This window comes from Chenopodium quinoa, unplaced genomic scaffold (assembly GCF_001683475.1).
Source record: "Chenopodium quinoa cultivar QQ74 unplaced genomic scaffold, ASM168347v1, whole genome shotgun sequence".
Classification (NCBI taxonomy): domain Eukaryota; kingdom Viridiplantae; phylum Streptophyta; class Magnoliopsida; order Caryophyllales; family Amaranthaceae; genus Chenopodium; species Chenopodium quinoa.
This window is the reverse complement of record NW_018745080.1, coordinates 279914-293928: the sequence shown is the minus strand read 5'-3', so window position 1 is coordinate 293928 and position 14015 is coordinate 279914. Positions and strand designations below refer to the sequence as shown.

General features: G+C 33.0%; 1 protein-coding gene and 1 long non-coding RNA gene across 2 annotated transcripts; both read left to right on the top strand.

Annotated features, from left to right (window-relative positions):
• The first annotated feature begins 4753 nt into the window (after positions 1-4753).
• Positions 4754-6219, top strand: LOC110709674. The gene has a single exon (XM_021887891.1). It carries the CDS (start codon positions 5138-5140, stop codon positions 6158-6160), a length of 1023 nt encoding a protein of 340 aa, XP_021743583.1. The 5' UTR covers positions 4754-5137; the 3' UTR covers positions 6161-6219.
• A 3947-nt stretch (positions 6220-10166) lies between these two features.
• Positions 10167-12793, top strand: LOC110709673. The gene is made up of 2 exons (XR_002509002.1): positions 10167-10960; positions 12540-12793. It is a non-coding gene; the product is annotated as an uncharacterized LOC110709673 (long non-coding RNA).
• The last annotated feature ends 1222 nt before the right edge of the window (positions 12794-14015 follow it).

Below are 14015 nucleotides of genomic sequence, written 5' to 3'. Positions count from 1 at the left end.
AAAACCCGATTAAACAACAAAATAATATAAAAAAACATACCTTGATTCGACCACACAAAACCTCGAAATTGGGTTTACGAGGCCAAATTCGACCATGAAAACTCTAGATCTAGAGTTTTCATGGTCGAATTTGGCTTGAAAACCTTTGTTTTCAGCAAGAGAACAGAGAGAAAGGGCGAAAATTGTTGTTGATGTTGATGTCGGTGATGGCAGAGAGGAGCAGAGAAGTAGTGGTGGTGTTGTTGTTGATGTCGGTAAGGTGATGGCAGAGAGGAGTAGAGAAGGAGATCGAGAAGAGAGAGAAAGGGGGAAAGAGGAGCGAGGAGAAGAGAAGAGAAGAAAGAAGGAAAGGAAAATAAAGGAAAGAAGGAGAAGAAGAGGCGGACATAAGGAGAAGAAAATAGAGGAAGAGAGGAAAGAAGGAGGGGCGCAGGAGAGAGAAAGAGAAAAGAGGAGGGGTGCAGGAGAGGAAAGAAGGGAAGGAGAAAGAAAGGAGGGAAAAAAGAAAAGGGGCACAGGAGAGAGAAAAGGGTTAAGGTTGGGGTTTGTTGAAGAAATTTCATTTTTTTTTTCTTTTTTTTTATAAGTTATATTCCGACGGAATTTTCCAATACCGACGAAATATTTTTTCCCTCGAAAATGACCGTTTCCGACGGATTTTATTTCTGTCGGAAATTTTTATTCGGAATATTCCGTCGGAAAGCCATATATTCCGACGGATTTATATTCCGTCATAATTTTCCTACGGAATAAAAATCCGGCGGAATTTCTAATTTTTCCGACAGAAATACGTGTCCGTCGAAAACTGTCCGTCGGAAATCGGCCTATTTCTAGTAGTGTTGCATTGTCTATGGTAATGGTCATTACCTTGGTGATAATTGGACAAAAATTTAAATTTTTTTCGTGCAAGTTCCTATTATGATTAATAAAATGGGCTGTTAAGCACATGTAAGACAAATACAAGAAGAACACTTGCTAAAGCACTACTAGAAAACAGTCAATCAACGACGGAAAAAATCCGTCGGAAAACCCTGAAATTCCGTTGGAAATGCCCATTTCTGACGGAATTCCGTCGGAAAGCAACGTCGGAATACACTTTGTAGGAATTTCGCGATATTTCGTCGGAAATTCCGTCGGAAAGGTCTATTCCGACGGAATTTTCGACGGATTACGTTCTGTCGGTGCTTTTGTTGACTTTAAGTGGAAATCCGTCGCAAGGTTCTGACGGAAATTTCCGTCGGAGTGGGGTATGTTCCGACGGAAATTTCCGTCAGTGGGGGAGATGTTCCGACGGAATTTTCCGTTGAAGGAGGTATATTCCGACGGAAAATTCCGTCGGAAAAGTAAATAAAAAAAATAAAAAATAAAACCAGCTCGCCATTAACCCACATCACCAGCCCACATCCCTGCTTACCACCCCAACCAACCCACACCCCTGCTCACCACCCCAACCAACCCCAACCACCAACCCACACCACCAACCCACCCCTACCCACGCATACCACTGCCCCCTACCTACCCCAACCAACCCCCACCACCAACCCATAAACACGCATACCACTGCCGTAAACCACCTACCACCACCGTAAACCACCCAGATCCACCCTGTAAACCACCTACCACCACCAGCCACCACAAAAACCCCACAAAAATCACCCAAAAAAAACCAAGCAAAAATAAATCAACAAAAATAAACTCAAATTAAACAACGAAATCAAACATTAACCACACAATCTAAATTAACCCACAATAATAAATTAAAAAAAAAACAAAGCAAATTATTAGAAACAAAACGAAGACATACCTTCAATTCCACCTCCAAAACCTTGAATTTGGGATTATATGGTTAAATTCGACCATAAAAACTCCAGATCTGGAATTTTTATGGTCGAATTTAACCATAAACACCATAATTGTTGACGACCACCAGCCCACAATTAACGAAAACAAAAAAGATAACGAAAATAAAGGCAAACAAAAAATAAAACGAAAAAGGAAACGAAAATGAAGAACGAAAAAGAAAACGAAAAAGGAAAAGAGGATGAAACGGCAAACGAAAAAGGAAAAGAGTAAAGAGAAAGAAGGAGAACAGAGAATGAAGGAGAAAGAAGGAGAAAGAGGATGAAGGAGAAAGAGAATCGAGAAAGAGGATGAAGGAGGAGAGGAAGAGAAGAGGAAAGAGAAAGAGGAAAGAGCGGCGGAAAGAGGAGAGAGAAAAGAGAAATGAAAGGGAAAGGGGGAAGTTAGGGTTTTCCGGGTTTTTGATTGGTTTTTTTTTTAAAAAAAAAAATTATTAAATCCGTCAGAAAAGCTTAAAATTCCGTCGGAAAATTCCGACGGAATTAAAATCCCTCGGATTTTCCTACAGATTTAAAATAGTAGGAAATTAAAATGTTTTGACGGATTTTTTTCCCTCGGAATGTACAACTAACATTTTTCGGCGGAATTTTCCGACAAATCCAGTTTCCGTCGGAAAATTCGAATTTACCGAGGGAATATCAGTCCGTCGGAATGATTCCGTCAAAAACTAGCCTATTTCTAGTAGTGAAGTAGCTTTTCAGATTTTTTTTTTCATCCAAAAACGCACGATAACAATCTCTAGTAACTGTGAAACGAGAGGGAATAATGAAATTGGTTGAACAACAGACATAAAATGGTGAAAACCCTCACGCTCAGAAAACCTAACTGGAAATTCATCCATTATTATCATTTTAGCAAAAGCTTTTCGACCATCCTCCTGCCTAAACTTCCAAAATTCTAATTTCCCTTTCTTTTTCACATTTTTTATTATTACCTATACTATCTACTAAAGTTTGTTGACTTTGCTCACTAGAAAAAGCAAGAAGCCATTGTGATTGCTCAATATTAGGGGGATAATCCTTACACCTTGAAAGATGATTTTTCATAACACTTGTACCACTTTTAGAGTCACCATAAATATCCACATGACAATACAAACATTTTGATCTTTTATCCCCACCTTTTTTTATCAACTCAAAATGATCCCAAAGCCAAGACCTTTTTTTCTTACCTTTATTTCCAGCTCCTACATCATCACTAGTCCCAATTGAAGGTCTTTTTGCTGAACTGTTGGTGGTGGATTTTGATCTCCAACAGGCTCGGCGGCAGCAGCAGCACTTGAAGCCAAGGGATCCTCACTTGACGGATTAGTTGGGGCAGCACTTTCAGCAGTAATATCATGATCATCCATTATCTACAACACAACATTAACATTTGACCACTTCAGAATTTAAATACCCACAAATTGTAGAATATTCACCCACAAAAATTAGATATTAAAGCATACTAATTATAATGAACAATCAAATATCAACCCATAAAATTGAACACTAACGCCACTAAGTCACTAATTGAACACAAATCCGCCTATAGCAGTAATTGAACACTAAGTCACTAATCAAATATATTGGTAGTATGAACACATGCTAATTGAACCAGTAATTGAACAAAAATCAGCCTATATTTATACTTACAAAAACGAATTGAAATCAACAATGTATACTTAGAAAAACGAATTGAAATCAACAATAGAAGGCGAAAATGAAATTCATCCTTTATTTAACAAATTGAAATCAAAATCAAAATAAAAATCAACATCAAATGTCCTAAGGGAGTGAAAAGAGGAGAAAATGAACAAGGGAGCAAAAAGAGGAAGAAACTTACTGAAGAGGAAGAAACCGCGAGGAAGAGAGAGGAAGAACCTAAGAAATGGAGAAGTCGTCGTCACCGTAGTCGATTTGGGAGTGAGATGACTGAGATCTGAGAGCCTTGAGACTTTGAGAGAGAGAGAGAGAGAGGCGTGAGTGGTTTCTGTTTAGGGAATTAGGGTTCAGTCTCCAACCCCCCCCCCCCTTTTGAGAAGGCTGAGAAATAGAGAATATTCGAGAAATAAAAATGGAAAAACAAGTGATTTTTCGGATATCAGATCGGATATTCAATATCCGACTTTTTTCGGATATCGGATATCCGAAATTCAAAATTTGGATATCCAAAAAATCCGAATCGGATATCCGATCCGAAATCAAATTCAGATCGGATATCCATAATTTTTGGATCGAATATGGATCGGATCATCGGATTTTCGAATGTTCAGTAGTTTTACTCAGCTCTAGTAACAAGTCCTTTTTAAACAAATAGTTACTCCAAGTCGTGACAAATGCTTTCACTGAGATCATCAATATATCCAGTAATATCCCTTGAGAGAATAACAATAAAATACCATCTTTAAGATTATTATTAGAAAACAGGTATTGACATAAATTGATTTTGGTACATTCATTACAAAAATAGGATTCAGTGTTCTTCTCACAAGAATCCTTGCCAAAATCATTTCCTTTACTGTAGTTCACTAATGTTTAATACTTTGATCAATTTCTATTTTCCTCTCGTTAGTGTGCTATATGCTTGAAATTTTTACTTGCAAATCATCCAATGCACTTTTTTTTTAAAAAAAGTTGATAGTAAATACAAGTACATGTTTTTGGCATACTAGGGTATACTTTCTCTTTTCCACAAATATTGTAACAAGGATGAAATTACGTATCTCAATTCACATTTTATATGCTAATTATCTATAATTATATAAGAGTAAAAATTATAAAAAGTTAATATTGTGAAAGTATTTTACGAGACGAATCTAACAATACCCCACATGACTATATTGTACTTTACGTATAAATCATAATATGTGGTCAAACAAGCGTGATGGATAGTGTAAAAGTCCGGTAATTACAATATTAGTAAAACGAAGGAGGTATTTATTTGATCGTCACTAGTCATGTCTCTATATGATTATATTAAATTTTTGGAGTAGTAGAATAATTAAACTTCTTTTAAAGTTAAAAAGTTGGTTACTTAAGGTACATATCCAAAGTCAATAAATCACCCTTTCTTAGCTGTCAAACCGTTCCCTCCACCCTTCCTTTTAAAAACACCACCTTGGCACCTTCAAAACACACACACACTCTCAAGTTCAACATAGCATGACGTACTATATAGAATTAATATTATAGGAAAAAGCAACAAAATTATACTCACTCTACTTATAAAACATCAACTTCAACAAGGATTTTGAGAGAAAATAACATCCTAATTTTGCCAAAAAAAGAAAAAAAAAATGATCAAAGGAAGAGAAAACAAACTATTAGGAGGTGCAACACAATCAGCAGATTTCTTAGTATGTTTTCCTTCAAGAACCCATCTTACACTCATGCCTAAACCCATTTGCAGCCCTGCTAGAGGTTCCGAACCCTCGAAACGCCACCACCACAACCACCACCTCAAGAGGATCAACACTCGAACTTCAAGTGCCGCCTCCGGAGGGCCAAACAGCCCTCTTGTATGGGCTAAAAACAACCAATTGAGGCCGGAGATAGCCGAGCCGACTTCGCCTAAAGTCACCTGTGCAGGGCAGATTAAAGTAAGGCCCAGTTCTTCAAGTGGTTGTAAGAATTGGCAATCTGTAATGGAGGAAATTGAGAGGATTCATAATCGTGGAAAAACCAAGAAGAAATCAAAATGGGTTGAAGGGTTTGGGTTTAAGAAAGATGTTATGAGTTTTCTTACTTGTTTAAGGAATATAAGGTTTGATTTCCGGTGTTTCGGAGCGTTTCCTCAGTCTAATATTATTAGTTCAGATGATGAGGAAGATGAAGATGAAGAAGATCAAACATTCGAAGACGACGAATTCAATATTGGTGAAGATGATAAGGAAAACAACATTGTTACTAATAATAGTAATAAGGCAGTGTTTTCTAAATGGTTTATGGTATTACAAGAGGAAAATGAGGGTAAAGATGTTACTAAAAATAGTAATAAATCAGTATTAGAAGAGAAGAATATAGAGAATGATGATGAATGTGTTCCGGCCGTGCCGCCACCGAATGCTTTGTTACTGATGAGGTGTAGGTCTGCTCCTGCAAAGAGTTGGCTAGAGGAGAAAGAAATTGAAGCTAAAGAAGAGGAAGAAAAAACAGAGGAAGAGGAAAATTTGAATAAGAAAAAGAAAAGAGAAAGTTTGGCAATTTTGATGAAGTATGATGCAGAATTTTATAATTTGTCAACTGAAATTTCTCAGGAAACTTGGGTTGTTGGAGGATTCAAAGATCCTTTTTCCAGGAGTAGAAGTTGGAGAAGGTGATCTTCAGTCCTCTGTTTTTTTTTTTTTTTTTTTTTTTTTTTTTTTAGTAAAATAATTTTTACTTACTAATAAAAATAAGAAAATTTGTGGGATTTTATTTTTATTTTTACTTGAGGGTTGCAAAATTTCAATTTACCAAAGTGTTTTTTTTTTCTTTTTTGTGGGATTTGTATTTTATTATAAGATCTTGTACAGTTACTGATTTCTTTGTAAGTTGGACAATATCTCAAAGTACCAACTGGAACAGAGCAATATATGATGGTATATCCACTGTAATTATGCAATTTTGCTTATGTTTATTTAATCTTGTGTCCCTATTTAGTAAAATAAATTATAAGATCAAAATAGTTTTTCTCTGGCTTCTTTCAATTTGTTAGATATATTTGGAAATCCCAACTCAATATGCTTAAAATTATACGAGTAGTTGAAAACTCATTAACATAATAGTATTACTTTCGTAACAATTTATTATTAATAATTGAAAACAATGAATCCGGCGGATTGCTCCCACTGAAGCCAAGTTTGTACAAACTTTCCTTTGTGATGATAACATACCGGTTTCTAAAATCGAAACTTAGGGGGCGTTTGGTTCGAAAAGTGAAAACGGAGTGGAAAGGAAACAAATAAGAGAGAGGAAGGGAATCATTTAGCTATTGCCTTTTCATTTGTTTGGATTAAACATAGAAAAGGTATTTGTTAAGAGGAGGGCAAGGGTATTTGTTACCCCAAGTTTTTGAGAGGTAACAAATAAGGGGTAATCATTACCCTTAGGTAACGGTAATTGTTACCATGCCTTCAAACCAAACACAAGGTAACGTTATTGGTTTAATTGAATCCGTTTCCAATCCAAAATATACACTAACCAAACACCCCCTCAATGTTTACGATAGCAAAATAAAGTGGCATATCAACAAACATAGACCACCCATTTCACATTTTGATTCACATGTTTTTGCAAAATGGTAAGAAATCATTCATTCATCCTCATGCCACTTATGATGGCAGGTCTGGCAAACTCTCATTGTTTTACAAGTACTGAGTAGTAAATGCATCAAAGGTTTCATATGATCAATTGTTAACTTTATAAAATAAAAGACAGGCTAATAGATGAGGCCCAAACTTCTACTTTTGGCATATGCAAAGTAAGTGCGATTGTTGCTTCATGTTCACACTTTTTAGCAATTGCAACTTTGCCTTTTTTTTTTTTTTTTTTTTTTTTTTTACAAAAAATTTCCAGCTCAATGAAGCATTAATTTAGAATAATTAGAGGGGTCAAAGTAGGGTAATTTGGTGGCTTAATTATTGATAATGATTATGGCAACATCCTATCTTACTATATATCTCCTGCTTTTAAGGCTTTGTTCATGTTTTTGATTTCATCTTTTTGCACTGCCAACGATTGATTGTTTTAATTTGTGTTGCACTGTATACACTTGGTTTGTTACGTTGTTCACATAAAAGTTGTAAGATATGATTATATGATATATCCCACATTAAAGATAGACTTTTTCCACTAAGTAGGGTCAAATTGTGGTACTTTCAATGTTATTACTCCGTATTTATTAACTTAAATGGCGTCACTTATAAAAAAAATTACAAGTCAATATGATATAAAGATAAAAGTAAATTAGAGTTAAATGAAATTAAGTCACATATACTACAAGTATTCTTCAAAAAAAATTATACTACAAGTATTTAGGTTTTGAATTTGATTATCTAGAGTATGCAATGTAATTTCCACATTACGTGTCAAGTGGGTGACCCGCTAATCTATTGTTTTAATCAAGTAAATCCCACTATTTAAGTTAATACATATATCCAATTACAGAAATGCTCATATCAAATCAATACTGTATAAAAGATAAGTGTCCTTTGATGGATTGGACTACTTAGCCGATTAATTATTTTATAAATAATTAATAAAAGATAACAGTTATTGATATAAAAGATAGTTGGTTTTATCCGACTAAAACCGGGCTCTCTGCTCTTCTCTATTAAGGCAACTGGATTACATATAAAACATAATATATATATATATATATATATATATATATATATATATATATATATATATATATATATATATATATATAAGAGTTATGTCTTCTTTTATGAGACTAACTTTGTTTTTTCATTCCATCACTAAGGACACAAAATAAAAACATCCAGTAATTAAGTTAGAGAGAGAGGAGAAGGGTTTGGTGTGTTCTTCATCATCAATAAAGTTCATTCAAAGGAAAAGTGCATATTATGGCTTCATCTTCATCTAATGGTATGTATTGTATCAAATTCGATTCTTGCTTAAGGTTTATTTCCGCATTAAATTTCTTAAGTATTTCTAACATGTAAATCTCAGCTTCAAAAATAAGTCAAATAACAAACTTTTATTGTATGAACTTATTAAAATTTATCCTTTCTAATATAACTTAAAATAAGTCGATACATTAGGGGCTAAGTTAAGATTTTTAGAATATTCAATATTAAAGGTCACATGTGTTCAAAACTTTAAAGCAACAATGTCTAGAGTTTGGTAACCACTGACTTGCAAGGGTGGACACTTTATTCGCCGATTGTTTTGATCTGTTTTCTAAGTTCTACACACCGCCTCACAATAAGACGTCCGAGGGTGAAAGTTTGGAGTCATAAAATTTATGCCCAAAAGGGTATAGAAGAGAAGATATTTAAAATTGTGAATATACTTGCTTGTGTAGTTGCGATTCATGGTGGAAGATATATAGCTGAAAAAAATTGTAAAAAAAATAGACACATAATCGCTCTTAGGATTATTCCAAGAAGTCAAATTCTAATCAGTAAAAAATGAAGAACAAACCCAATATCTTTTCAAATGACTTCATTGTAACCTCAAAAGTCACAACAAAGTCAGAATAACAACTAGAGAATAGCTAGTTTAACCACTCATAATCATTCATTCAATATGGAGCTTATCAAATCAACAAATACTACATGCATGAAAGAAATCTCATTTCCCCATAACCTGCTTACAGAGCTAGCCACGACTTACATGCGGCTATTCTTAAATTGAAATAAGAGGACATATTACTCAACAACCTAACCGCGGCAAAAACTTAAGTGTTATAGGCTACCCGCGGCAACAAGGGGATGAGCTTTTCCATGCCTTAGGTGCGCTATGTGACATAAATTGAAAAGAAGGATACATTTATCTTATAATTATACATCTTACAAATCTAAGGGGTCTTTGCTGGATTAGCATTATAAATTGTACTCCGTAAAAAGTTTTTATACACCACTCTTCTACTTCGTGTATAGTTCTCCTTTATCTCAAAATTATTAACAAGTTAGACTTTTTCACTATTTATATACCAAGTATTAACTTTAATCATAACTTATTAGTAATGTACGAAAAATATGTATCATGAAATATGTTTTTAAATAAGTATTAAAATAAAGTTTCAAAATATATTTTATAATATTATTGAATTATATATACCTAAGGTTAAACTAGTGCATTGAGATGTGTTTTAAGTTTGAATGTGTCAATTATTTTGAAACAGTAAGAGTATAGGAGTATGAATTTAAACTACTAACTTCAAAAAAAAAAATGAATAAAAATGATTGATGAGATTTTAAAGAGCTTGAAGACTGCATGTCTTTTGGCAAATTCTTAGATGCATCCTAGTGCGTCTAAGCTAGCTGCATCAACCATCAATATTTATACACAAAAACACACATACACTGTGTATACTTCTCTTTGTTCAATCTTCTTCTTTTTTGCTTATTTTTTTCCTTATTTCTTAATTTTTATGTACATGTTTCCCTCTTTTAATTTTTTAATTCTTTTCATAATTTTTAATTTTGTTTAAAATTATCTCTCCCCTCTGTTTTTTTACATTGTTTTCTTCTTTAAACTAACATTTTCTCTCGCCACTAATTTGTGTAATTTCATTGATTCATGATGGACCTAATTGGTATTCTTGAAGAGATTGTTGATATAGGTTAGTTTATTTATTGATTTATAATTTGATTACATTAAATTATATTTTTTGAATTTGTGATTGATATTGCATATTTAATTTTTGTATATTTTGTCAATTTGTAATATATGATGAATTTGTGATGAACATCCTTCACTACTAGAAATAGGCCGATTTCCGACGGACAGTTTTCGACGGACACGTATTTCCGTCGGAAAAATAAGAAATTCCGACGGATTTTTATTCCGTAGGAAATCAGTCGGAAAATTCTGACGGAATATATGGGCTTTCCGACGGACTATTCCATCAAAAATAAAATTCGTCGGAATATTCCGTCGAAAAGCCCATATATTACGACGGATTTATATTTTGTCGGAATATTTGTACTTTTCGACGGGAAATTCCGTCGGAAAAGGTCATTTCCAACGGAAAATTCCGTCGAAATCTTATTTAAAAAAAAAAGAAAAAAAAAATAACAAAACCCTTTAAAACCCAAACCCTAAAATAGCCCAAACTTCCCCCCCTCATTTCCGCCACTCTCTTTCCCCTTTCTCCTTCTCTTTCTCTCTCCTCTCCTCTTCTCTTTCCTCTTCTTCTTGATTTCTCCTTCACTCCTCCTCCGATCTTCTTCTCCTTCATTCCCCCTCCCCTTTCTCTTGTCTTCTTTCTCGATCTTCTCTCTCTCCATCCTCCTCTTCTATTTCTCCATCCTCCTTTCCATCAACAACAACAACGACACTACATCGATCAACCACCACCGTCAATTCCAACAACCACCAACGTCAACAACCAACAACAACGACGCAACAACAACGGCGCAACAACAGCGACGAGCCCCCCACTCAAGGTTTTTGTTTTGTAGATCTAGTTTTAATTTAGGTTAGATTGTATATATAGTTAATTTTTTTTATGTAATTGTAATGTTAATTTATAAATTTTATTAGATAATTGTATATTTATATATTTCCTTTAATTTTTGCTGTTTAATTATCGTTTTTTTTTTTAATTTTGTATGAAATTCTGATTAAATATGTAGATTTACTGGTTTGATTTTTTTGTGTGTGGTATTTTTCGATTTTGTTGTGTAAATTTTCGTATTCTGAGGCTAATTTTTGTTTTTTTTGGGGTTAATTTTCGATTTTTTGAGTTTTTGGTGTGGTGGTGTCGGTGGTGGTGTGTGAAGGTTGGATAGGGGTTTAGGGTTGGTGTTGGTGGTGGTTTGGGAAATGGGGGTTAATTTTTGGTGGTGTCGGTGGTAGGAAGTTGGGGTTATGGGTTACGGGTTTTAATTTGGTGGTGGATCTGGGTGGGTTACGGGGCTGGTGTGGTGGATCTGGGTGGGGTACGGTTTAGGGGTGGGGCTTTTTTCTTTTATTTTTTTTTTCAGCATTTTCCAGCGGAATTGTGTCCGTCAGAAATTTATGATGGACTTTTCAGGTGCCAGAAAACCTCTTCCGACGAAAAAATTCCGTCAGAAAAAACTGTTCCGAAAAAGTCGTTTTTTTCCGACAACTAGTTCCGACGGAATTTCCGTTGGAAACAAGTTTTTCGACGGAAAACAGGGTGTTCTTGACGGAATTTTTCCGTCGAAAATGAGCTGTTTTCTTGTAGTGCTTATTTGTAGTAATATTAATAATTATTTTCTCTATGATGAACCAAAATTAGATTAAGGTGGATATTCAAATTTATAGAGTTAAGTAATTACAATCGAATTTGTGTATAATTTATGTAAAAAAAGTGAACACGTAATACTTTAAAAATGAATATTTAATACAAAATGAACATTTAGTACATAAAAAATGAACATATTTTAACAATTTATTTTATCTTTATTTTTGGTTAATAATTATATACAATAAATTTGAACCTATATGAATATATGAAAATCATGTTCATTTTTAATGTACAAAATGTTTAAATTTTTTTTTGGATGTGTTCATTTTTATACATTTTTTTAGGTACTAAATGTTCTATTTTTTTTTTCCTTAACGTGTTCATATATTTTTTATGAAATGTTCATTTAATTAGGCAGGTCCAACTATTTTATGATTGTATGATGAATGCTCATATTTAATATACTAGATATTCATACTTAATATACTAAATGTTCATATTTTTTTGACGTGTTCACTAAATGTACTATTTTCTTACGTGTTCATTTTATTACTAAATGTTCATTTTTTTATGAGCTCATTTTTTTTACTAAATGTTCATTTTCAAGGCCGTGGTCCAACAATTTTATAATTATATAATAATCATGTTCATTTTTAATATATTAACTTATCATATATATATATATTTTTTTATTGTATTCACTTTTTAGTATTAAATACTTCATTTTTTTTACGTGTTCATTTTTTATTACTAAATGTACATTTTTTTTTTTATACATGCTCATATTTTTTTTCCATCATGTTCATTTATAGGACGTGGTGCAGCTATTCCAGGATGCAGCTAAGACTTATTGCTTTCGAAAGGTGTATACGGAGTAATATTTATCAGCTAAGCCCATTATATAGTTGGGCCAGACTACTTACGATGACTAGTGTTACTTTTCCTGTATATCTATTGGGCCTAAACTCAGTTCGGCTGTGTCATTCATGTCATTCAATTATGTTCATTTGATGTTATTGAATATGGACTAAGATTTATTTGTTTAATTTTTTTTTTTTTATTTTTTTTTTTGGAAGAAAGACTAAGATTTTCCCTTATAATTATACAAGTATCAACTTTGCATCAAACTTGAATTTTTACATTCTGTCACAACTCACAGCAAGCCAATTTTTCAACTAACCCATCTTCTATAATGATACTCATCTTTATTGGACGTCAACTACCTTAACAGAAGATGGTACTCAAGTTATGAATTCAATATTCAAATTTGGTTTACACTATTTGTTCTTTACATTACGACTTTACACAAAAATATAAACATGTGTAATCAATTTAAAATCATCTCAATTCAAATTGAGTCAGTAAACTAATAAGAATCAGTTAATTGACAACAGACAACCTAAATTAACTTTAAATTGAACATAATGTCTCAAATTTCAATCATGTCTACAATAAGAATCAGTATGAATTAAATTCAATCACAATACATTATTACTGGTTGTATATAGAAAAATGTCATTACTAACGCCAATAAAACAAGACATCAAAATGAATAAAAATACAAAAATTGTGGGTCAGAGAAGATGTATACAATAAGGGAACTGATTCTCCTTTATGAAACAGAAAAAATATAGGTCATCAATGACTATATAGCTAAACAAATGTTCTGATTAATCAAACATAATTTGCCATTTTGTCCAGATACACCCTTAGAATTGTTTAAAAAAGCTATCACTAAACAAAAAATTATAAAAAGCCATGTTTTAACAAGAAAAACTAACCCACTACACAAGTGCTTTAAGATAATTAATAGTTAAATACTATTGTTACTCTAAACAAATACATCAAAATCTTTGGTATCAAATCAATAATTCATATGCTATATTTTCAGTTAAAAGTAGGAGAAAAGAAAAGTAGAAGCAACCCCGACCACCAAATAAACAATTCCCTACAAACTAATAAATCCCTAATTTCCCTCTAAACTTAATTAATTAATTTTGTCTTCTTTCCTTATCATAATAACACTTAGATTTAGTGTCGATTCTTCGTGCTAACTTGGTTCCTTTTTGTTAGTTAATCCCGTATGTCTTTTACGTCCATCCATTTTATACCATTCTCTTTTTATCATTTTTACATTTTAATAATTTTAGTTTGGTAACTTTTTCTTACACAAACCTCACTTATAAGTGATACGACACATTTTTTTACAAAAACATACTTTGATGACTTTCTCTTATGCTTTTCAACATATGTCCCACTTTCTAAATTCTCTCAGTCTCTCCTATCAT

Coding starts and splice junctions, on each gene's coding strand:
- LOC110709674 (XM_021887891.1), top strand. CDS start 5,138: ATGATCAAAGGAAGAGAAAACAAACTATTAGGAGGTGCAACACAATCA.